Below are 25,810 nucleotides of genomic sequence, written 5' to 3'. Positions count from 1 at the left end.
GGTCTTGAAATTAGAGACATGTAGAACATGTTAGGGCAATGTGCGGAATAGCGGGCGCTAGCCACTACTGCCTCCTTTTGAGCTAATCCGTTGCGTGCACTTTAATGGGTAAGTATACATTTACATGTATGACAATATTCTATAAAGTTACTTGTGGAAGGGGTAAATAAATGTGGACACTCAATTATAGAATTGCCTTTCATGTGTGCACTAAAATACTACATGATTTATTGAAGCCTCTAAAACTGATAATTTTGTTAAAGCTACTTTGGTAGTTATTTTGATGCTGAAATGCAAATGTCTTGTCCAGAAATCTCTTATAACAACAGGCTTTTAAAGATGGATACATAAACATACAATTTTTTTTGAATCTAACAAAAACATTCAAAATAATTGTATGTTTCCATCTTTAAAAACTTGTCGTTATAAGAGATTTCTGGACAAGACATTTGCATTTCAGTTAGGAAAAATGAATTCCTGGTTATGTAATCTGATTCCACAAGCACAATCATATTATGTTTCTAGAAATTATTAAAAACTTATCTGTTTGATAAGTTTGTAACTTGATTATTGTTGTATCTCTGCTTATATGTATGTTTCACTGATTGTACAGTCATTCTTACATAAGAACATAAGAAATGCCTCCACTGGGTCAGACCAGAGGTCCATCGTGCCCAGCAGTCCACCCACGCGGTGGCCCAACAGGTCTAGGACCTGTGCAGTAGCCTTCTATCTATACCCCTCTATCCCTTTTTCCAGTAGGAAATTGTCCAATCCTTTCTTGAACCCCTGCACCGTACTCTGCCCTATTACGCCCTCTGGAAGCGCATTCCAGATGTCCACAATACGCTGGGTAAAGAAAAACTTCCTAGCATTCGTTTTGAATCTGTCCCCTTTCAGCTTTTCTGAATGCCCTCTTGTTCTTTTATGTTCTGAAAGTTTGAAGAATCTGTCCCTCTCTACTCTCTCTATGCCCTTCATGATCTTGTAGGTTTCTATCATGTCCCCTCTAAGTCTCCGCTTTTCCAGGGAGAAGAGCCCCAGTCTCTCCAATCTTTCAGTGTATGAAAGGTTTTCCATACCTTTAATCATTCGTGTCGCTCTCCTCTGAACCCTCTCAAGTATTGCCATATCCTTCTTAAGATACGGTGACCAATACTGGACACAGTACTCCAGGTGCGGGCGCACCATTGCCCGATACAACGGCAGGATGACTTCTTTCGTTCTGGTTGTAATACCCTTCTTGATAATACCCAACATTCTGTTTGCCTTCTTTGAGGCTGCTGCGCATTATGCCGTTGACTTCATTGTTGTGTTCACCAGTACGCCCAAGTCCCTTTCAAGGCTACTTCCCTCTAATACTAATCCCCCCATTTGGTAGCTGAACATCAGGTTCTTTTTCCCTATATGCATGACCTTGCATTTCCCTACATTGAAGTTCATCTGCCATTTATTTGCCCACTCCTCCAGTTTGTTTAGGTCCCTTTGTAGTTCCTCACACTCTTCGGCAGTTGTAACCCTGCTACAGAGTTTGGTGTCATCCGCAAATTTTATAACTTCACATTTCGTCCCCGTTTCCAGGTCATTAATAAATACATTGAAAAGCAGTGGTCCGAGTACTTTGATGTGAACCGCTTGGAACTTATGGTTGGGTGGTATATATGAATAAAGATTATTATTTTTATTATGAAATACAGTCAAACCTTGGTTTGCAAGTAACGCGGTTTACGAGTGTTTTGCAAGACGAGCAAAACATTCCCGCAAACCTTAACTCACAAAATGAGCACTGTCCTGATAAACGAGCACCCCCTCCCACCCCCGCTCGAACCGGCATCGCACCCCCCTCCCCCCAGAACCGGCATCGCACCCCCATGCTGGAAACGGCATCTGCCCACCCAAACAAGCTCCTTACCCCATCTGCTGCGTGCCGGTGCCAGTTAAGGAAAGATCCCGCCTGCTCAAGGCCTTCTGGCTCTCGTTCTCTCCTAAATCTCGGAGAGAACGAGAGCCAGAAGGTCTTGAGCATGCGCAGATGCTCAAGGCCCAGATCAGGCAAGAGGCGAAATCTTTCCTTAACTGGCATCGGCATGCAGCAGATGGGGTAAGGAGCTTGTTTGGGTGGGTGGACGGGCAGATGCTACTTCCAGCATGGGGGTGCGATGCGGTTCTCGGGAGGGCGTTCACGGGCGGGGAGTGCGATGCCAGTTTGAGCGGTGGGGGGGAGGTGATGGAGCAGCGCCAGTGGCCTCGGGGGGGTTGGGGGTGATAGAGCAGCGCCGGTAGCCTCAGGAGGGAAGGAGGAGGAGGAGGTGGAACGAATCAAGCTAGTTTCCCTTACTTCCTATGGGGGAAACTTGCTTTGACATACGAGCATGCTTCTGGAACGAATTATGCTCGTAAACCAAGGTTCCACTGTATATATATTATGTATATATAACATAGTATGGTTTTTATTGTTATTTGCATAGGGTATATGTAGAATAGAAATGTAAAAATTATGGGTTCCTTTTATAAAGCTGTGTTAGACTTGTTTTTAATCACTGGCCATGGCAGTATTAGCTCCGACACTAATAGGAATTCTACGAGCATTGGAGCTAATACTGCCACGGATTTGTAAAAGGAGCCCATAACTTTTTAATTTAAACATTTCTATTCCATATATACATATGAAAATAATAAACCATACATAATATATGGGTTTAGGAAAATCTTTAAAAGGTAAGAGGAAGTCAATTACCGTATTTTCGCGGATATAACGCGCGCGTTATACGTGATTTTACGTACCGCGCATACCCCTCGCGCGTTATATGCCTGAGCGCGGTATACAAAAGTTTTTAAACATAGTTCCCACCCCGCCCGACACCCGATTCACCCCCCCAGCAGGACCGCTCGCACCCCCACCCCGAACGACCGCTCGCACGCGCTCGCACCCGCATCCACGATCGGAGCAAGAGGGAGCCCAAGCCCTCTTGCCCGGCCGACTCCCCGACGTCCGATACATCCCCCCCCCCGGCAGGACCACTCGCACCCTCACCCCGAAGGACCGCCGACTCCCCAACAATATCGGGCCAGGAGGGAGCCCAAACCCTCCTGGCCACGGCGACCCCCTAACCCCACCCCGCACTACATTACGGGCAGGAGGGATCCCAGGCCCTCCTGCCCTCGACGCAAACCCCCTCCCCCCAACGACCGCCCCCCCCCCAAGAACCTCCGCCCGTCCCCCAGCCGACCCGCGACCCCCCTGGCCGACCCCCACGACACCCCCACCCGCCTTCCCCGTACTTTGTGTAGTTGGGCCAGAAGGGAGCCCAAACCCTCCTGGCCACGGCGACCCCCTAACCCCACCCCGCACTACATTACGGGCAGGAGGGATCCCAGGCCCTCCTGCCCTCGACGCAAACCCCCCTCCCCCCCAGCCGACCCGCGACCCCCCTGGCCGACCCCCACGACCCCCCCACCCCCCTTCCCCGTACCTTTGGAAGTTGGCCGGACAGACGGGAGCCAAACCCGCCTGTCCGGCAGGCAGCCAACGAAGGAATGAGGCCGGATTGGCCCATCCGTCCTAAAGCTCCGCCTACTGGTGGGGCCTAAGGCGCGTGGGCCAATCAGAATAGGCCCTGGAGCCTTAGGTCCCACCTGGGGGCGCGGCCTGAGGCACATGGGCCACCATGTGTCTCAGGCCGCGCCCCCAGGTGGGACCTAAGGCTCCAGGGCCTATTCTGATTGGCCCACGCGCCTTAGGCCCCACCAGTAGGCGGAGCTTTAGGACGGATGGGCCAATCCGGCCTCATTCCTTCGTTGGCTGCCTGCCGGACAGGCGGGTTTGGCTCCCGTCTGTCCGGCCAACTTCCAAAGGTACGGGGAAGGGGGGTGGGGGGGTCGGCCAGGGGGGTCGCGGGTCGGCTGGGGGGGAGGGGGGTTTGCGTCGAGGGCAGGAGGGCCTGGGATCCCTCCTGCCCGTAATGTAGTGCGGGGTGGGGTTAGGGGGTCGCCGTGGCCAGGAGGGTTTGGGCTCCCTTCTGGCCCAACTACACAAAGTACGGGGAAGGCGGGTGGGGGTGTCGTGGGGGTCGGCCAGGGGGGTCGCGGGTCGGCTGGGGGACGGGCGGAGGTTCTTGGGGGGGGGCGGTCGTTGGGGGGAGGGGGTTTGCGTCGAGGGCAGGAGGGCCTGGGATCCCTCCTGCCCGTAATGTAGTGCGGGGTGGGGTTAGGGGGTCGCCGTGGCCAGGAGGATTTGGGCTCCCTCCTGGCCCAATATTGTCGGGGAGTCGGCGGTCCTTCGGGGTGGGGGTGCGAGTGGTCCTGCCGAGGGGGGAGAAGAATCGGACGTCGAGGGGGGGCATCAGGCTTTCAGGATGGGGACAGGACTTCAAGGGGGGACAGGCAGATCTTCAAGGGGGACAGGCACGGAGAGGCGGGGCAGTGCACCGAAAGTCAGGGCGGGTGAAGGGGCAACCAGAGGAGAGTCGGGGCAGTGCACCGAAAGTCAGGGTGAGTCGGGGCAACCAGAGGAGAGTCGGGGAGGGCGAAAGGAGAGTCGGGGTGGCCAGAGGAGAGTCGGGGAGAGCGAAAGGAGAGTCGGGGTGGCCAGAGGAGAGTCGGGGAGAGCGAAAGGAGAGTCGGGGTGGCCAGAGGAGAGTCGGGCAGCATGCGCGTTATATGCCTGAGCGCGGTATAGAAAAGTTTTTGTACATATCATCGTGATTTCTGCGCGCTATACCCCTGTGCGCGTTTTACAATGGTGCGCGTTATATCCGCGAAAATACGGTATATCTCATGTCTTTTTCTCAATAGACTTTTTAATTTTATATTTATTGTATTATTTAATTTTCACATCCAAGGATTATTTACTTGTTCAGAAACACAGAAAACAAGAAATGTAAATGAAAACAAATAGTAATGCATAATTACTTATATTAAAAGGTAAATATTCCTTTCCTCTTAGTCCACAACATTGTGGGGAGATCAAGTGGAAAATTGAAAGGAAGAATAATACAATAAACATTATAATAGCAGGTTAATATCATAGGTCCTTACAGATTCCGTTACTTATTTATTTATTCATTTATTTATTTAGCTTTTCCTCCCAAAGGAGCCCAGAATGGGTTATAAGAGTATATTCACAGTATAAGCAAGATAGACGTTGGAGGGAAGATACAGACTTGGTGGACATGGAGGGTTTAAATTTCAGCTTTACAGTATAGTTGTAACAAACAGACATGAAAATACAAACTTAGTGGACATAGGGTGGATTAAATTGCAATATTTTCCATATAGACATAGCCTAATATAGAGGTAAAATAGCTGTGCTTGCAGATGTGTACATCATTGAAGTATGGCGGTTATTGATCTAGTGGGCGTTGCAGATAAGTTTTGCTAGAAATGAGGTTGGTTTTTATAACATAGTACAATTTGATTTTGTTTGGAGTGATTTCTAAGTTTGGTAGTAGTTTGAGTTATGCTTGCGGTGGCATACAAGTTAGAGTCCCTGCAGGGCCGGATTAAAGGGTAGGCCCAGTAGGCACGTGCCTAGGTCCCAAAATGGTCAGGGGGACCCGCTAAAGGAGGGTAAACAGACAACTCAACATCAATTGGCAGCCCATAAATAAGGAGCATCGATTGGCAACCCATAAATAAGGAGCACCTAGCAACCAGCATTAAAAAACAACGATAGGAAACCATAAATGAAGGAAGAGTTACCTTGTCCGTGAGTAGCAGAAAAAAAACAAAACAAAAAAACACTTTTGAGAAGCAGGAGCAATAGCGGGGACCCAAAAGCGAAAGTAAAATTTAAAGGAAGAATGACATCATAAAGCAGAGAACCACGTAGAACAGAGGCGGGAAACCTGAACGTAGGACAAGGTAACTCTTCCTTCATTTATGGTTTCCTATCGTTATGGGTTTTTTTTAACGCTGGTTGCTAGATGTTCCTTATTTATGGGTTCTATTTGGAAACATAGGGCTCGTTTTACTAAGGTGTGCTAGCGTTTTTAGCAGGGCTGTGGAGTCGGAGTCGAGGAGTCGGAGTCTGAGGAAATTTCGGGTACCTGGAGTCGGAGTCAGAGTCAGAAGTACAAAAAACTGAGGAGTCGGAACATTTATCTACCGACTCCATTTTTGAACTTGGCATACCAATCACGAGCGATTCTTTCAGCTATAGCACCCACTATATACACAGCACAAATCTTGCGAGCAACTTCTGCGGCCTTAGAACCTTGATTAAAAGCAAAAAGAAGGTGGTGTCGAAAATGCTTATTTCTCTCAACTTGACATTCCATTTTAACGATCTGAAAATTAACCAGTGCTGTGGAGTCGGAGTCTCGGAGTCGGAGGAAATTTCGGGTACTGGAGTCGGAGTCGGAGTCTGAAGTACAAAAAAATGAGGAGTCGGAGTCGTAACATTTATCTACCGACTCCACAGCCCTAGTTTTTAGCGCACGCACAAGATTAGCGCGTGTTATACACACGCTAGCTGAAAAATTACCACCTGCTTAAAAGGAGGCGGTTGCGGCTAGCGCACGCAGCAATTTAGCGCGCGCTATTCCGCGTGTTAAGGCCCTAATGCACCTTTGTAAAAGGAGCCCATAGTTGTTTTGTTCCTTAGCCCTTTAGTAACTTTGTCCTCTTTATTAGTTAGTGCTGGATGGCCTTTCCCACTGGCGGAACTAACTTCCTCTGAGTAACATATTACACATTTTTTCTCGTGCTTTCACCGCATTCTCCCTTGAAATTCAGCTTTATGGCACACACACCTTCCTTCCGGTTAACATATCACACACTCACCCAAGGTTACTCATCTGGATCGCTGTTTCAAAGCCCTTCTAGTTCTATTTTTGTTCCATTTCATGTTCTCCGGTTCTTAAGTCTGTCTACATTAGGGGAAACCTTTTAATATTTTTATTTCTTAGATTGTTTTCACTTCTTAGATTGCTTTTCATACAGTTCTTTACATCAGATTTTTGGAACTCATGTTCAGTGTCCTAGGCTCGCCTGGCCCTCTCTCTCTAGTGGGTTTCATTATGTCCTTCACTCAGCCGTTGGTGCCAGTTGTTCTCAGCTATGGCATTTTTTAAATTCTGGTTCCGGCAGGATAGGGAGTGGGGTAGGGGGCAGGGTGTGCGTGGGGGGGGGGGGCCTAGTGTACTTGTGTGCCTAGAGGCCCTTGGAAAAAATTGATCAAAGATTTTAGTACCTAACTGCCTTCTCCAAATTATCAAGCTTCCGTCTCAATATATTGTAGTATTCTTTTTCATAACTGAATTCATCACTTGTAAATTGGATACTATTTCAGCCTGGGCTTTCAAAGTCTGAGTTACTTGAGTTTGTCTGACTAGAGACGTTCATTACAGCAAATCAAGATACAGCTTCAGAAGCCTTCTTCATTCACACTTGAATCTATATGTTCAGCAGTCTCTGATCTTGGTAAGACACTCTCAGCGCAAACGGCCATGCCTTTGCTTCTGCTCCCTTCTCAGTGGCAGCGGGTGTTTCTCTCCTCTCAGTATCCACAGCTGATTTACCCAATGCCGACATTGCAGCAGACTGCCTCAGAGGTGAAAGAATCACTTCGTCTCTTGTCATGGGAGTCATGTATTTTCTTTAATATTTCTGGGCCTTAGACCATAGAAGTCCTCCTGGTTCTGTCTTTAGGTGCCCATTTTGAGTGCCGCTCCTGAAGGCTCTTATTTCCTCATCTACTGTAAAACTTATGTTTGGCCATGTGTTTAGAAATGAGTGATGTGATCACGAGCCAGTTTGAAAGCTGGTGACCAAGTTTAAATGATTAGTTAGACCCCCCCAACATTTACACACACATTTTGGCAGACGCAAGTGCTCATGTCCAAAGTTAAACAAGAGATATACACTGAGCTAGCATTTTGGTAAAGGTTGCTTCATGCTGAGCACCTTTTGCAGAATACTAGCTTAACATGGATCATCCTGGCTTCTGACTTTGGATGCCATTTACTGAATTACTTCCTACATGTCATATAACTTTCATCCACTTGCTGACTTTTAAAGCCAGGAAAGGAGCAATGACTGTGGTTGCGTTGTGCTATCTTTGTTGCCATGGTACCTGTGGCTCCTCCTATTCTGACACCTTTGCACGGAGCCATCTATGTGTCTTAAAGTTCCTCATAAAACCCACAGAAATAGCAGCTAAAATGTGGTTACATACATTTACACCCGAACATAATCTATGCATGTACTTCGTGAAACAGGCTTATCTAGTTCACAGGATGCCTGCTGGGCTCTCAAGGCTTGCTAAAAGAGGCTGAAGCGATGGGGACCGCAAATCAGGGGCCAGTGATAGTTCTGAGCCATAGCTTGACGCCATTCCTCCTGGCAATGAACATAAGAATTGCCGCTGCTGGGTCAGACCAGTGGTCCATCGTGCCCAGCAGTCCACTTACACGGCGGCCCTTAGGTCAAAGACCAGTGCCCTAACTGAGACTAGCCTTACCTGCGTACATTCTGGTTCAGCAGGAACTTGTCTAACTTTGTCTTGAATCCCTGGAGGGTGTTTTCCCCTTTAACAGCCTCTGGAAGAGCGTTCCAGTTTTCCACCACTCTCTGGGTGAAGAAGAACTTCCTTACGTTCGTACGGAATCTATCCCCTTTTAACTTTAGAGATAGAGGCAGCTGGCAACTCCCCGAGCTCCAGAGGCACTGATGCTCCACATTGCAAGTAAGCATCCATCGATCCCTGAAATGAAGCAGAGGGTTGAGGTTGGGGTTCTGAGGAAAACCTTCACTTTGCCCTTCATTTTTACTAGATTAGAACAGCGTGTAGAGCTCCACACTATGATGCAACTGCCATCTTGACTTCTTCTCCTTTTTATCAGTGAAGATATATGTATATATAATATATTTTCATGCTAATATAATTCCTGTAACTTCTTTCACGCGATTCCATCAAGGCAGTAGTTGCTTCATTGATAGAACTATTTTTAAAAACTCTATTGTAAGAGTTTGCCAAGCAGTTATGATCATCATGCAGGGATTTTACACATTATTATAGAATGTGTATGAGATTTTGCTTCTTCTATAACTAATAGTTTTACTAAAATTCTGAATAACTCATTTCCCTTTCTTCCTATACTTGGTTTAGTGTTAAGAAAGCAAGAAAGAAAGGATAAAAGTGTTTAAATATTACTACCACCCACCACTTCTACTATTTATAACTTTTTATAGTGCTGCTAGACATACACAGTGCTCTGTAAATACATATATGAGATGTCCTTGCTTCCTGGAGCTTGTAATCTATTCAAGATAAATATAGGACCATTAGGGAGTTCTATTTATTATGAATATGAACAGAATAAGGGTTATCCCAGGACAAGCAGGCAGCATATTCTTAACACATGAGTGACGTCACCGACGGAGCCCTCGGTACGGATCTTTTTAACTAGAAGTTTCTAGTTGGCCGCACCGCGCGTGCGCGAGTGCCTTCCCGCCCGACGGAGGAGTGCGTGGTCCCCAGTTTCTTCGTTTCCGCGGAGCGAAGAAGACGCGTGTGTTTTTTCAACGGCCGTTGAAACCACTTTTTTGCCTTCCCGCTCGCGCTTTTTTTCCTTATTTTTTCTTCCTTTACCTTCGGGTTTATTTTTCTTTGATTTGCAAAAAAAAAAAAAAAACTTTGCTTTTTTCCCTTTTTCTTTCGTTTTTGCCCCGGCGGGGCCTGTTGCCAGTATACAGGCCTCGGGCTTCGATTTTGCGGAGGCTATCTTCCCCTTCATGCCCCCGCAGGTCGGTTTTAAGAAGTGCCAGCGGTGTGCACGCCCGATCTCCATCACTGACCCACACAATTGGTGTTTGCAGTGTCTGGGTCCGGAGCATCGGGCGGACTCCTGCACCCGCTGTGCTACTCTTCAAAAAAGAACCCTTAAAAACCGAAGAATTCAGCAAACTCTCCTCTTCGGCACCGAGTCGGCGATGGACTCCTCACCTTCAACAGCGGTACCTCAAAAATCGGCACCGTCGTCCTCGACACCGACCGACCCCGCATCGGCGTCACTGGCGCCAGGTAAGCCGGCTAAGAAGCCTTCCTCTTCCCTCGAGCGCCCTCCGGCTACGGTGGCGACACCGTCCCTACCGGCATCGCACCGGTCCCGCAAACGCTCCGCCCCGATCTCGGTGAGTGCCTCGTCATCGGCCTCCTCATCGCCGGGGCGTGGAGCGGCATCTAAGGAACCGAAGAAAAAGAAAGCGGTTCCGATGCCACCCCTAGATGACCGTATCTCGGCCATCTTAAAGGCTCAACTCCAAGAACAGTTGAAGAAACAACTTGAACAACTGTTGCCCACTATCCTGGCACCGCTCCTTCCGGTACCAGACCGGCCCGAGCCCCGTACCGAGCCCCCGGTGTCCACCCCTTCGGTACCGGTGAACACATCCATGCCGATCCTTTCGGCCCAACAACTTCAAGGCGATCCGGTGGTTCATTCTCAGGCCACATTGGATCCTCCTCGGCACCAGGCGGTACGGCATTCTTCTCGGGACCGAGATAGACGCCGGTCGTCCTCCCCTGGTACCGTTTCGGTGCGCTCTGGAAAGTCCTTGTCCAAAACTCGACATACCGCGCCCTCCACCCCGGTGTCTCGACCAGAAGTCAGGGACCCTGACTTATGGGAGGAAACTCCTCTCGGTACCGAGGAGGATCCCTCCTCATCTGATGAGGAACCATCGGCACCCGATGCCACCTCTAAACCAGAGCAGTCCTCATTTTCTAAATTTTTGAAAGAAATGTCTGCTGCCCTATCCCTTCCTCTGGAATCGGACTCAAAAAAGTCTCAAGCCTTTCTAGAGGCTCTAGACTTTGAACAACCTCCTAAGGAGTTCCTCAAGCTTCCCGTGCATGACATTCTACGGGAAACGTTCTACAAAAACTTGGAAAATCCCCTCACGGTACCGGGAGCCCCCCGTAAACTGGACAACCTTTACCGTGTCATTCCCATTCCTGGATTCGACAAATCTCAATTGCCCCATGAGTCCCTTCTGGTTGAATCCACCTTAAAAAAGACTCAGGGCTCCAGTGTCTATGCCTCTACCCCTCCTGGCAGAGAAGGTAAAACCATGGACAAGTTTGGCAAGAGGCTTTACCAGAATGCCATGCTTGCAAACAGGGCAAACAACTATTCCTTCCATTTTTCCTTCTATCTCAAACATTTGGTCCAACAACTGTCTGCCCTCCAAAAGTACCTTCCTGAGCGCAAGGTCCCGCTATTCCAACAGCACATCTCTGGCCTTCTCCAAATGCGCAAGTATATGGTCCGCTCGATATACGACTCCTTCGAGCTCACCTCTCGGGCCTCTGCCATGGCCGTAGCCATGCGTCGCTTGGCCTGGCTCAGAGTCTCCGACCTGGACATCAACCACCAGGATCGTCTGGCCAACGCCCCCTGTCTCGGGGATGAGCTTTTTGGAGAGTCACTGGATTCCACCACCCAGAAACTCTCTGCCCATGAGACCAGGTGGGACACCCTGATCAAGCCGAAAAAGAAGGCACCGCCTACCCGACCTTATCGGCCACAAACATCTTATCAACGGAGATTCTCAGCCAGACCACTCAACCCGCCTCCCCAGCAATCTCGGCGGCCCCGTCAACAGCAACATCATGCTCAGGCTCGATCTCAGGCCATTCAACCCTCTAAGCCTTCTCAGCCTGCTAAACAAACTCAGCCCTTTTGACTCTTCTCTCCAGGGCATAGCCAGTCATCCACCCTTGCTACCTCTTCCACAACCCATCGGAGGTCGTCTCACCATTTTCTCCAGCCGTTGGGAAGTCATCACGTCGGACCAGTGGGTCCTCAACATCATCCGCCACGGCTACTCTCTCAACTTCCAGACTCTACCTCCGGACAACCTCCCCGTAGAGTCTGCTTCAAACTCATCTCAAACCCCCCTCCTCCTGAGGGAGGTTCAATCCCTCCTCCTTCTCAATGCCATCGAAGAAGTACCTCCAGATCAAAAGGGTCAGGGATTCTACTCCCGCTACTTCCTGGTCCCCAAAAAGACGGGAGACCTCCGTCCCATTCTCGATCTAAGGGACCTCAACAAGTGTCTAGTCAAGGAGAAGTTCAGAATGCTCTCCCTTGCCACGCTTTACCCTCTTCTTTCTCAACACGACTGGCTATGTTCCCTGGACCTCAAAGAGGCCTACACTCACATCTCCATCAACCAGAATTCTCGCCGCCACCTACGGTTCCAGGTACTGCACCACCACTATCAGTACAAGGTGCTACCGTTCGGCCTAGCTTCCTCACCCAGGGTCTTCACCAAGTGCCTTATAGTGGTAGCGGCCTTCCTCAGGTCTCACAACCTCCAGGTGTTCCCCTACTTGGACGATTGGTTGGTGAAAGCACCTTCATCTCAACTCGTGCTACAAGCCACTCATCACACCATCTCTCTCCTCCACCTCCTGGGGTTCGAGATCAACTACCCCAAGTCGCACTTGCTTCCCACCCAGCGACTTCAATTCATTGGAGCAGTTCTGGACACCACGCTAATGAGGGCCTTTCTCCCCTCCGATCGCCAGCGGACCCTGCTCCATCTCTGCCGTCAGGTACTCATGCACCCCTCCATCCCTGCCCGACAGATGATGGTCCTACTGGGTCACATGGCCTCGACGGTGCATGTCCTTCCTCTGGCACGCCTCCACCTTCGTACGCCTCAGTGGACTCTCGCCAACCAATGGTCACAGACTACGGACCTTCTTTCTCATCCCATCTCTGTGACATCATCTCTTCAGCAATCTCTCCAATGGTGGTTGAACTCCTCAAATCTTTCCAGGGGTCTGCTTTTTCATCTGCCCCCCCACTCTATGATCATCACCACAGATGCGTCCCCCTACGCGTGGGGAGCTCACCTAGGAGATCTGCGCACCCAGGGACTTTGGACCCCACAGGAGCGTCGTCATCACATCAATTTCCTGGAACTCAGAGCCATGTTCTATGCCCTCAAGGCTTTCCAACATCTCCTCTGCCCTCAAGTCCTCCTCCTTTGCACGGACAATCAAGTCGCCATGTACTACATAAACAAGCAAGGCGGCACCGGATCTCGCCCCCTTTGTTTGGAGGCTCTGCGCATCTGGACCTGGGCCACGGACCGCAATCTTTTTCTCAGGGCGGTCTATATCCAGGGCGAACAGAACTCTCTGGCCGACAATCTCAGTCGCATCCTTCAACCCCACGAGTGGACGTTGGACCCTCCGACTCTGCTCTCCGTCTTTGCTCGATGGGGCACTCCGCAGGTGGACCTCTTTGCAGCACCTCACAATCATCAGCTGCCCCAATTCTGCTCCAGACTCTTCTCTCCTCACCGTCTGGCCCCGGATGCATTCCTGCTCGATTGGAGGGATCGGTTCCTGTATGCCTTCCCTCCACTTCCTCTGATGTTGCGGACCTTGTCCAAACTCCGCAAAGACCACGCCACCATGATTCTTATCGCGCCTCGGTGGCCTCGCCAACACTGGTTCTCACTCCTGCTCCAGCTCAGCTCCAGGGAACCTATTCTACTTCCTGTGTTTCCTACTCTACTTACGCAACAGCATCAGTCTCTGCTACATCCCAATCTGTCTTCGCTCCACCTGACAGCTTGGTTTTTCTCGGGCTGACCTCTCCGGAGAATCTATCTCAACCGGTCCGCCTCATTTTGGACGCTTCCAGGAAACCGGCCACTCTCCAATGTTACCATCAGAAGTGGACCAGATTTTCCTCCTGGTGTCTCCGGCATCATCAAGAACCCACCTCCTTAGCGGTGGAAACTGTCTTGGAATATTTGCTTTCTCTGTCCAACGCTGGCCTCAAAACTACCTCCATCAGAGTCCACCTCAGTGCCATCACTGCGTTTCATGAGCCTATTCTCGGAAAACCCCTCACGGCTCATCCTCTGGTTTCCAGATTCATGAGAGGACTCTTCAACATCAAACCGCCTCTCAAGCCTCCTCCTGTCGTCTGGGACCTGAATGTGGTTCTCTCAGCTCTCATGAAACCTCCGTTTGAGCCTCTTGCCACAACTTCTCTCAGGCTTCTTACCTGGAAGGTGCTTTTCCTAATTGCCATCACCTCTGCCAGGAGGGTTAGCGAACTGCATGCACTGGTTGCCGACCCACCTTTCACTGTTTTTCACCATGACAAGGTTGTTCTGCGTACCCACCCTAAATTCCTTCCCAAGGTGGTCTCAGCTTTTCACCTCAACCAGTCCATTGTGCTGCCCGTCTTCTTCCCTAAGCCTCACTCGCATCCTGGGGAACAGGCGTTGCACACGCTGGATTGTAAGCGTGCCCTTGCTTACTATCTTGATCGTACCAGAGCTCACCGAACAGCCCCTCAGCTCTTTTTGTCTTTCGACCCCAACCGTTTGGGTCGTCCTGTCTCCAAACGGACACTTTCAAATTGGCTTGCTGCCTGTATTGCTTTCTGCTACGCTCGGGCCGGTCTCTCACTGGAAGGAACTGTCACGGCCCACAGAGTCCGAGCTATGGCTGCTTCTGTGGCTTTCCTCCGCTCCACGCCCATCGAGGAAATCTGCATGGCGGCCACTTGGTCCTCAGTTCACACGTTCACTACTCACTACTGTCTGGATGCGTTCTCCAGACGGGATGGACACTTCGGCCAATCTGTGTTACAAAATTTATTTTCCTAATGGCCAACCATCCCACCTCCCTCTTTGTTAGCTTGGAGGTCACCCATGTGTTAAGAATATGCTGCCTGCTTGTCCTGGGATAAAGCACAGTTACTTACCGTAACAGGTGTTATCCAGGGACAGCAGGCAGATATTCTTACGTCCCACCCACCTCCCCGGGTTGGCTTCTTAGCTGGCTTATCCTAACTGGGGACCACGCACTCCTCCGTCGGGCGGGAAGGCACTCGCGCACGCGCGGTGCGGCCAACTAGAAACTTCTAGTTAAAAAGATCCGTACCGAGGGCTCCGTCGGTGACGTCACCCATGTGTTAAGAATATCTGCCTGCTGTCCCTGGATAACACCTGTTACGGTAAGTAACTGTGCTTTTTAGGCCCCAATTCTGCAAAGTGTGTCTCGATTGTAGGCAGCTGTAGGCGTCCTACAGCTGTCTAATTAGCTAATCTGGAGGCACTTTTCTAAAAAAAAAATGCTCCCCAGGCAGACCACCTATATTGAAAGCACCTCTGGGAGCCTAGGGAGGCCCACCTACACTCACCTAAGGCTAGGCGGTAGCTTTAGGCGAACCTAGGCGGCCCTACACATCTCCCTAGTAGAGCGGGAGACGCTTACAATGTAAGTAGACGCAGCCGCTATACTTAATTGACGCAAGGGATCTCCCTGCCACGATTAGTATAGCGGCTACGGCCGCCAGTCTCCCCTCTCCCTCCCCCCCCGACGATCTTGGCAGGAGGGTGCCCAACCCCCCCATCAAAACACTCATCCCCCCCTCCCCGGACCCTACCCCGGAAACCACTCCCCCTCAGGCTTACCTGCAAGTTGGCCGGACGGGTCCTTGCACCGTCTGTCCAGCAGGCCCACCTCCATCCAAATGAGGCAGGCCCGCCCTTCCCCTGCCCAACCCACAGGATCCTAGGGCCGGATTGGCCCAGGCGCCTAAGGACCCTCCCGCTATATATATATCTTGAATATATATATATATAGCGGGAGGGGCCTTAGGCGCCTGGGCCAATCCGGCCCTAGGATCCTGTGGGTTGGGCAGGGGAAGGGCGGGCCTGCCTCATTTGGATGGAGGTGGGCCTGCTGGACAGACGGTGCAAGGACCCGTCCGGCCAACTTACGGGTAAGCCTGAGGGGGAGGGGTTTCCGGGTAGGGTGTTTCATTAGGGGAGGTCCGGGGAGGGGGGTGAGTGTTTTGATGGGGGGGTCGTTGGAGGGGTCCGGCAGGAGGAGCTGGGTACCCTCCACCCGGCGATCTTCAGGGGGCGGGGTCTACCAGTAGGAAGGGTTGAGCACCTTCCTACCGGCGATTGTGGGTTCTGTGGGCAGGAGGGGTTGGGCATATATATACATATATAAATATAATCTTTTGATGTTTTTGATCTTTTGTTTTATTGAAAGATATGAGTGTAATTTCAATGTTTGTTATTGCTTTGTTTACACATCATGTAATTTTTAGCCCAGAGGCAGGCACTAGCTCAAACATGGCCATGTCAGTTTTAATTTTCTATTATGTGACAATTGATTAAACTGGCTTTATTCATTATATTTTCTTTAGTATTTTGTTTTATTCTTTTGTCCTTTGGATTTATATAGTCGGAGAGAGAGCATGATTCTGGAAGTTAATTTCAAGTGTATGGGGCAACAAGGTGGAAAAAACAGAATCTGGAATTGATAATGGAGGAGAGGAGCAAGGATGATGTGATTTAGCACTGCGGGAGCTTTTTTATTTTTTCATATACCTCTCCCGTCCCTCTTTCCAGAATGATTTTCCTGCATATTTTCTATCCCCTCATCTCTTCTGTTAGTAAGTACTCTCTCAGGTTCCCCTAATACTAGAATTCCTGAGAGGGAAAGGAAAGGAAATAGGACTTATATATTGCCTTTTTGTAGTTACACATACATTGCATTTTACATATATACAGGTACTTATATTGTATCTGGGGCAATGGAGGATTAAGTGACTTGTCCAGGGTCACAACGGAGCAGTACTGGGATTTGATCCCATAACCTCAGGGTGCTGAGACAGCAGCTCTACCACTAGGCCAGTGGTCTATATTGCAAGGCTCGCGAGCCAATGGCAGCCCTCAGAGACCTCTCTGGAAACCCATGGATCCTGTGCAGAATATCATCCTCCTTAATATAAAGCAAATGTTTATTTTTCAGAGAGGAAATAAAAGATCTCAGAAACCTGCTCAGCAGTTTTAAGGAAATGAAATAGTCTGAGACTTATCGGTTCCAGATTTCTATCATTGATCTTTTTTAAAAAAAACTCTCTCATTTTTTTGCTAGTGCAATTCACAGTGTTTAAACTTAACTAATTAAGTGTTACTGAACCAAATTGCATGAAAATATGAAAATATGTATTGTTGAAAAATTGTTTGTTGGCATCTTAGCGCTTTATTTAGTTAAGTTTAAACACTGCAAATTGCACTAGCAAAAAAATGAGTTTTTTTTTTTTTTTAAAGATCACAAAAAAGAAATTTTTCTGCCGCGTGAATGAAGTAAACATGCTGCTTTCTGTGACTCTTGAATCTTTCCCTCTGCTACAGCTTCCTACTGTGGTGATAGAAAGCTGTAGCAGGATAGCTCCTAGGGCTGCTAAAGGCAGTGTATTTGCTTCATTCACACTGCTCACGGCCCAGAAGAGGAAGAAGATACCAGACCTCTGTGGGAAGAAAGATGGGGAGGAAAGGGGAAAAAGATGCTAGACTTCTGTGGGAAGAAAGATGGGGAGGAAAGGGGAAAAAAGATATTAGACCTCTGTGGGAAGAAAGATGGGGAGGAAAGGGGAAAAAAGATGCTAGACTTCTGTGGGAAGAAAGATGGGGAGGAAAGGGGAAAAAGATACTAGACTTCTGTGGGAAGAAAGATGGGGAGGAAAGGGGAAAAAGATGCTAGACCTCTGTGGGAAGAAAGATGGGGAGGAAAGGGGAAGAAGATACTAGACTTATGTGGGAAGAAAGATGGGGAGGAAAGGGGGAAAAAGATATTAGACCTCTGTGGGAAGAAAGATGGGGAGGAAAAGGGAAAAAGATGCTAGACCTCTGTGGGAAGAAAGATGGGGAGGAAAGGGGAAAAAGATGCTAGACTTCTGTGGGAAGAAAGATGGGAAGGAAAGGGGAAAAAAGATATTAGACCTCTGTGGGAAGAAAGATGGGGAGGAAAGGGGAAAAAAGATGCTAGACCTCTGTGGGAAGAAAGATGGGGAGGAAAGGGGAAGAAGATACTAGACTTATGTGGGAAGAAAGATGGGGAGGAAAGGGGGAAAAAGATATTAGACCTCTGTGGGAAGAAAGATGGGGAGGAAAAGGGAAAAAGATGCTAGACCTCTGTGGGAAGAAAGATGGGGAGGAAAGGGGAAGAAGATACTAGACTTATGTGGGAAGAAAGATGGGGAGGAAAGGGGAAAAAAGATATTAGACCTCTGTGGGAAGAAAGATGGGGAGGAAAGGGGAAAAAAGATGCTAGACCTCTGTGGGAAGAAAGATGGGGAGGAAAGGGGAAGAAGATACTAGACTTATGTGGGAAGAAAGATGGGGAGGAAAGGGGGAAAAGATGCTAGACCTCTGTGGGAAGAAAGATGGGGAGGAAAAGTGAAAAAGATGCTAGACCTCTGTGGGAAGAAAGATGGGGAGGAAAGGGTTAAAAGATGCTAGATTTCTGTGGGAAGAAAGATGGGGAGGAAAGGGGAAGGACAGAGAGAGAGAGGGAGGAGAATGCTGCACATGGATAGACTTTTCAACAGTTCTCAAGTGTCCATTGGCTTCATGAGTGTCTACATTGTTCTGAAAATACATTCTTGAATAACAGTTCTTATATGGGTTATGATTTAAAAATTAACAAGAAGGTGCTTGTAAGCAACTTAAGAGGAAACTTCAATGAATAGATTAAGAATAGGGCACCTGTAGGTGTTTTATAAACTGTAAATTTAGGAATTTAGTTTCCAGAAAATTAGGGATTCATGCAGGGTACAAAATATTGGTGATGGGTTTTTTTTAGGTTCTGTTGCTGGGTACCTTTCTGGTGGGATAAAACATGTTTGGGTCGCTTTGTTGTCAGCACAGAAAAGGTACAAAGACTAAGGACTCCTTTTACAAAGGTGCCTTAAGGCTTTAACGCGTGGAATAGTGCGCGCTAGCTGCTACCGCCTCCTCTTGAACAGGCAGTAGTTTTTCGGGTAGCGCACGCTTATCCGGTGCGTACGCTAAAAACGCTAGCGCACCTTTGTAAAAGGAGCCCTAAGTGGAGGATACAAAACAGGGGAGAGATGAAAAAGTACTAGCAGTAGGGGTGGTTTTCCAGTTTTTAATCCAGTAAACACCTACTTAAAATATTGTTGTGGGTTTTGTTTTTATATACATTGGGAATTTTACTGTTGATTTAATTATGACCAGCTGGGTTCCAACATGTTTGTTTTCTAAATACAGAGCATACTATTGATTCTGGTCACAGTGTTGCCTGAAAATCCTAATATAGAAAAAAATTGGTTGAAAATTGCAATTTTGAGGGCTGTAATTTTGTTATGGTTCTTAAGTGCGTTCCAAGGCAAAAACCAATCCACTTACCACAAAATAAAAAATAAATCTATGCTTAAGCATAACACAACTCTGTGGAAAGTCAAAGCAAACATCTCGCATATGTATGATTTTTCTTTTCTTTTTCTTTCTGTAGATACTACCTTTGCTTGCAGCTAAGAGACGATATAGTCTGCGGTCGGCTGCCATGTTCTTTTGTGACTCTGGCTCTGCTGGGTTCATACACTGTTCAATCTGAACTTGGCGATTATGATACCGATGAATATGGCAGCGACTATGTGAGCGAGTTCCGCTTTGCACCAAAGCAGACGAAAGAACTGGAAGACAAAGTCATTGAGCTGCATAAAAGCTACAGGTGAATACCAAACAAAATGATTATAGGAACTTTGCCTGTCAGTTTTAGAGATCCCTGATCTTTATTTGATGCATCGGAGTCTGTTGACAAATTGTATATCGAAGAGCAGTTAGGATTTGAAGACCCAAGAGATGTAAAACGCTGACATTTCATCATTAAATCATGTTGCTGTGACCAATGAAAATGTTTGGGGGTAACACATCTGTTTATACTGAATGTTCTTTTAGCTCTTCCTTTAAGAACATAAGAAGTTGCCCGCGCTGAGTCAGACCAGAGGTCCATCTTGCTCAGCAGTCCGCTCCCACGGCGGCCCATCAGGCCTAGTGCCTGAACAGTGGTCCCTGATTAATTTTATAACTTACCTCTAATCCCATCCCTATAATCTACCTTTACTCTTATCTGTACCCCTCAATCCCTTTGTCTTCCAAGTACCTATCCAAAGCTTCTTTGAACCCCTGTAGCGTGCTCCTGTTTATCACATCCTCTGGTAGCGCGTTCCATGCATCCACCACCCTCTGTGTGAAAAAGAACTTCCTGGCATTTGTTCTAAACCTCTCCCCTTTCAATTTCTCTGAGTGCCCCCTTGTACTTATTGATCCCCTTAATTTGAAAAATCTGTCCCTGTCTATTTTTTCTATGCCCTTCATGATCTTGAAGGTTTCTATCATGTCTCCTCTAAGCCTCCGCTTTTCCAGGGAGAAAAGCCCTAGCTTTTTCAGTCTGTCAGTATATGAGAGGTCCTCTATGCCCTTTATTAGCTTAGTTGCTCTTCTCTGGAGCCTCCATGTCCTTCTTGAGGTACGGCAACCAGAACTGAACACAGTACTCCAGGTGCGGGCGCACCATAGCACGATACAGTGGCAGGATGACTTCCTTTGTCCTGGTCGTGATACCCTTCTGTATACAGAGTTCTTTCCATAGAACCAATTTTAGTAGCTCACTGTGAACAGTCAAAATTTTTAGCAATTTAGAACAATGGCCACAAATGAGAGGTTGAATTTGCTACTTACCATAGTACCAGTTATTTGGATTTCAGTATTAGCTATTATTATTATGTTTGCATTTGTTAATATATCTTTTTATTAATAATGTGTAATCTGGTCTCTTTATAGTACTGTGTTTACTGACCACCTGCTTATGGTATGGGGGCTAGATTTTTAATACAAAAAAGTTCAGAGTGTTTGTGTGATGGTGCACAGACTACACAATAGAACTGAAATATCAAAAGGGAAATAAGAGGTTGCAGAGTGATAGGTATTGAATTTTCTGACATTTGACCTAAACAGTTGTGGGCCCAGTCAGGTAATTAAGGTAGAAGGAAGACAGATGACCACTAGAAAAACAGTGAAATTTATATATGGGTTTCGGCTCCTACTGGTATTATAGTACCTTCATTTATAACCATTTTTCTTTTGGGGGAAAATGTTCCTCCTGCTCTACATTTTACTTAAAAAAATTTTTTTATATAGCATCCAATTAGAGTGGTTTACAAACAGCAAACAGGTAAAAAGATCAGTGCTGAGAAATTCAGACAATATGTTTCTAGGCGTTTATTTTTTTGTAAATGTTTATTAATTTTTAAAAGTTATACAAAGCGCAAACAAAGTATACAGTCAGAAGAATAGCATATAAACAGCACTTTATCTTCAAACAGATAATAAATAAAATATTTTACTCCCCCCCCCCCCCACCCGCCCTCCCTGGATGTGTATAAAGATCATCAAGGAATTAAAGGTTCATCAATTAGTCAGTCTTTAAGTTAACAAATGTCTCTAATGGACCCCCCCATATTTTTTAAAAATTTATATTATTTCCCATTTGCTCTGCATACATTCTTTTGTATCTGTAATACAAACAGAGTGTTTCCCACCCAAAGGAATACTTTAGCCTATCCCAGTTTCTGGTTATCATCTGTATGGCTACCCCTGTCTTGATCAGAAGTCTGTGTCTCTAGGCATCTAAATTAGAAAGTGGAGTGGCATATGCTTGCAGGACAATTACGGTGGCCACCCCCCAGCAAAAGACAAGATGTGACAGTAGTAAAGATAGCAATGTCCACAACAATATTAGCAATACACTTCTTAGCGAGGCAACAGGAAGTGAGACTAAACAAAAAAAAAACTAGCCAAAAAAATGAAATTGCCACAGAAAAGTAGCTGGAAAGCAATGACCACAAACACTCGCAGTCTAGGCAACAAAAATTATGATCTGCAAGTCCTAATGTTAGAAGCAGACTTGGTTATTGTAGTGATCACAGAGACATGGTTCAGTGATTCTCATGGAAGGGATGCAAGCATACAAGGCTATAATCTTTTTAGGAAGGACAGAGATGGTCGAAAGGGTGGAGGAGGAGCTCTCTGTGTAAAGACCAATATCCAAGGGACCTGGGGAAAAGAAGAAGTGCTATGGACAGCTTTGAAAGAGAAGATAAAACTTCTATCTATGTGGGTGTTGTCTACAGACTTCCGAATCAAGTGCATACGGGAAGCAGAAAAACAATGGTCCAAGCTGAAAGGAAACAACATAAAAGTCAAATGGTAATCTATTAGCAAAATAAACAAATGTTAAAGACCATTTGCAAAAAATCAAAAATGAACACTGATTCTGTATTTAACTTAGATATTAATTTAAAATCTACAGGGACAAGCCTCAGACTTAGGTGTACATCTTTCCCAAACTGGGTCTTCTTCAAGAGAAAAATGAATTATTCTCTTGCCTCCTTATAACATCACTGGCGTATTCCCCACCTCCCTATCAACTTATTAATTTATTGATTAACTTAGTTTAAGATTTATATAACCTGCATAAATTGTATACCCTACACTAATTTTTCATATAAATACTTACTAATTTTATTCCCACTAATTGAATAATTTAATCCTTAAAATTTATTAGATTTAAACAGAACTTAATTAATTATTTTGGTATGAGGTACATATAAATTCTAACGAATCAGTATGCCGTCTTTGAAACTCAAGACCAACCCGGATTTCATCTTCTTAGTTCATCTAGTAAATTTTCTCGGGGATTAACTCATCCAAATTTTGCAATTCAATTCATTTCAATCCAATTCATTTCCTCTATATGTTTTCGACATATTTCTTTACTGGTTGAAAGTACTCAAGGTGATTAAAATACTAAAGTGCATAGTGCAAAGTGCTCATATATTCTTATACTGTGTGTAATTCATTTCTTTAGTTCATACTCAATTCATTTCAAAACATACAGTTCATCTCAACTTATTACATCCAATTCAATTCACTTCAATAGATATTTTGTCACTTTTCCAGGTACTTAGCTCAAATTGCTCGATACAGCTGTCGGCGTCATTGCTTATAACCAATTGTCCGACAAGGCCTTTGTTTCGCGGGATAGATTTATATCACCCGCTGCATCAGGGAAGTAACTTGTCCACGCTTATTCAAATCTTCATAGCTGCGTTGGCCCCGAGCAAACAGCTGAAAGGAGCAATAAAAATGGCTGCCAACCTTTATGTGAAGAAAATAAATAAAAACAAGAGAAAAAAGAAACAGTTATGGTTCTCCAAACTAGTGACAGAGAAAATAAAGGCAAAAGAGTTGGTGCTCATGAAATAAAAATACTCAAAAAGAGAAGCACAAAATGGAATACTGGTGCAATCTACCAGGGGAGGGAGGGTTCCTGCAGGAAGGATTGGGCATCCCTCCTTCTAGCGATTAGTAGAGGGGAGGGTCCAGCAGAAGGGATTGGGCATCCCTCCTGCTGGCGATCGGGCGGGACAGGCGATCCCTTGCCATGATAAGCTCAGCAGCCGCATCTACTACAATGTAAGCCAGCTGGCTTAGGGAGACGCTTATGGTCACCTAGGTCCGCCTAAGGCTATTTCCGGGGCAAACCATGCCCACTGCCTAGAATCGGGACACCGTTTATAGAATCCGAGCCAACATATATACTCTGGAGGAGAGGAGGGACGGGGGTGATATGATATGATACAGACATTTAAATATTTGAAAGGTATTAATATAGGACCAAATCTTTTCTAAAAAAGGGAAATTGGTAAAACTAGAGGAGATAAATTGATGTTGAAGGGTGGTAGATTTAAGAGTAATGATAGGAAATCCTTTTTCACAGAGAAGGTGGTGGGTGCTTGGAATGCCCTCCCGAGTGAGGTGGTGGAGAAGAAAACTGTGATGGAATTTAAAAAAAAAAAAAAAAAAAGCATGGAATAAACATAGAGGATCACTAATTAGAATACAAATGGGCAGACTTTCACGGTCTGAATCCATCAAAGGAGTGAGCTTCAATGACAACTCCAGTAGTTTGAACCTAAGGACAATACTGGATAGACTTCTAAAGTCAATGGCCCAGAAATAACAAAGAAAAAAAAAGACATTTTAATTTAATCATGAAATTGTAATGCATGTGATTTCAGGGCAGACTGGATGGACCATTCAGGTCTTTATCTGCTGTCATTTTACTATGTTACTAAGCAAACATATAAAACAAATACATGAGGCAAACAGATAATGATACTTCTCTTTAATTCTGGCCTGCAGCCATAGACTATGAAATAGGGAAGTAAATTTTATAGAGAATTTGGGGCATGTAAAGAACTCTTGTAAAATTATGTGAGGATATATAGGTCTTAAACCTTAGCACACAGGGGAGGTATGATAGAGGTCTATAAAATACTGAATGGAGTGGAAAGGGTAGATGTGAATCGCTTGTTTATTCTTTCCAAAAATACTATGACTAGGGGGATGCGACAAAGCTACTTAGTAGTAGATTTAAAACAAACAGGAGTAAATATTTTTTTGCCCAACATGTAATTAAATTCTAGAATTTGTTGCTGGAGAATGTGGTGAAAGCAGTTAGCTTAACAGGGTTTAAAAAGGATTTGGATAATTACCTAAATAAGTCCATATGCTATTGTTAAGATGGCTTGGGGAAATCTACTTACTCTTTGGAATCTTGCCAGGTACTTGTGACCTGAATTGGTCACTGTTGGAAACAGAATACTGGGCTTGAAAGACCTTTGGTCTGTCCCAGTATGGCAATTATGCACTTTTATTCATTTGTGCATAGACATTCGTAAGCACTCACTTCAAAAAAGTACTAAATCACACTTTCATAAATTGTTAATGTAAATATAGAATTCACAAGCTTCAGCAAAGACACGTAGGGGTAAATTATGTAAAGGACGCCTAAAGTTAGGCGTCCACAATGTGGATGGGCAGCAACTTAGGCATCCCTATAAATTGGATAATAAGCCCAATTAACAATTTTAACAAGCAATAATTGAAAGTTAGATATCCAAAGGCTGTGCATGATTCACAAAATAGGCTTCCAGAATTTCATAGACGCCCATCAAAAAAAGCTGCACCTAATGGGATAGGCATGGGCGTGGCTTTCCTATAGATGTCCATTTACAGAATCACATGCCGCTCAGTGTCCTAACGCATCTACATTCTTGCCTAAAATTTAGGCATTGCAAAGCCAGGTCTACTTTTGGGCGTTAGTTGGGCATGAGTTAGGTAGATGTGACAGCATCTTTTTGGTCTCATAAGAGAGTATGGGTTGTAGACTTTGCCATTTACATTTGCACTCTGCCCTTTCAAGTGTCCAGATGCAGATATCTCCTATAGTATCATCTCATATGGCAGGAATCCCTGCCTAAAAGGAAATGCAAGTGGCTCAGTGTTTAAAGGCACTACTTCCATCTTCTACAGGATATTGGTTCAAATCCCTAGTATAGTCAGGCACCCTAGCACATATTCCTTTTTTATTTTTAGTGACAATCTGCCACCTAGGTGCATATTGATGATGTCACAATGAGTCAGAATTTGCATCAGACATTTGCATAGGTTCTTAGGTGCCCTTATAAAACAGGCTCCCAGAACAAGTATCAGTCATACATAAGCACACACTTGCTCCTAAGGTAGGACCTCCATTTGTGCAGTTACTCAATGCATAGAGTCCCATAGTTTCTGCGCCTAGTTCCACTGTGCCCTTAGGAACATTATGAGACGGCACTGGCACATAATGCGATAATACCCCTGCTTCTCTCATTTTCCTATGATAGCATACTCTAGAGCAGCCACAATTGGAGAACGGTTGGGACATTTAAAGTTTGGGGAAAAAATAAATAGATGGGTGGAAGGTAATTATGGACATGATATATGTAGTAACTGTCAATGGTATGGACAGCTTTTTGTAAAGTACATGCTTTTCCCATGATTATAGATGCTCAATTATAGAATTAGCCACCAGGTGTATGAGGCTCCCCATTCCTGGAAG

At 46.2% G+C, this 25,810-nt stretch overlaps 1 protein-coding gene across 13 annotated transcripts in view; it reads left to right on the top strand.

Moving 5' to 3' along the window:
• The window catches only part of EPB41L3 (erythrocyte membrane protein band 4.1 like 3), a 356,951-nt gene that overhangs the window by 229,409 nt on the left and 101,732 nt on the right, over positions 1-25,810 (top strand). For all 13 annotated transcript variants that reach the window (XM_033933990.1, XM_033933985.1, XM_033933988.1 and 10 more), the window contains exon 7: positions 19,316-19,534. In XM_033933990.1, coding sequence (XP_033789881.1) covers positions 19,316-19,534 — 219 coding nt within the window. The remainder of the gene's footprint in view (positions 1-19,315; positions 19,535-25,810) is intronic.

The sequence above is a fragment of the Geotrypetes seraphini genome, chromosome 2 (assembly GCF_902459505.1).
Source record: "Geotrypetes seraphini chromosome 2, aGeoSer1.1, whole genome shotgun sequence".
NCBI classification, from domain to species: domain Eukaryota; kingdom Metazoa; phylum Chordata; class Amphibia; order Gymnophiona; family Dermophiidae; genus Geotrypetes; species Geotrypetes seraphini.
This window is presented reverse-complemented; position numbering and strand designations above follow the sequence as displayed.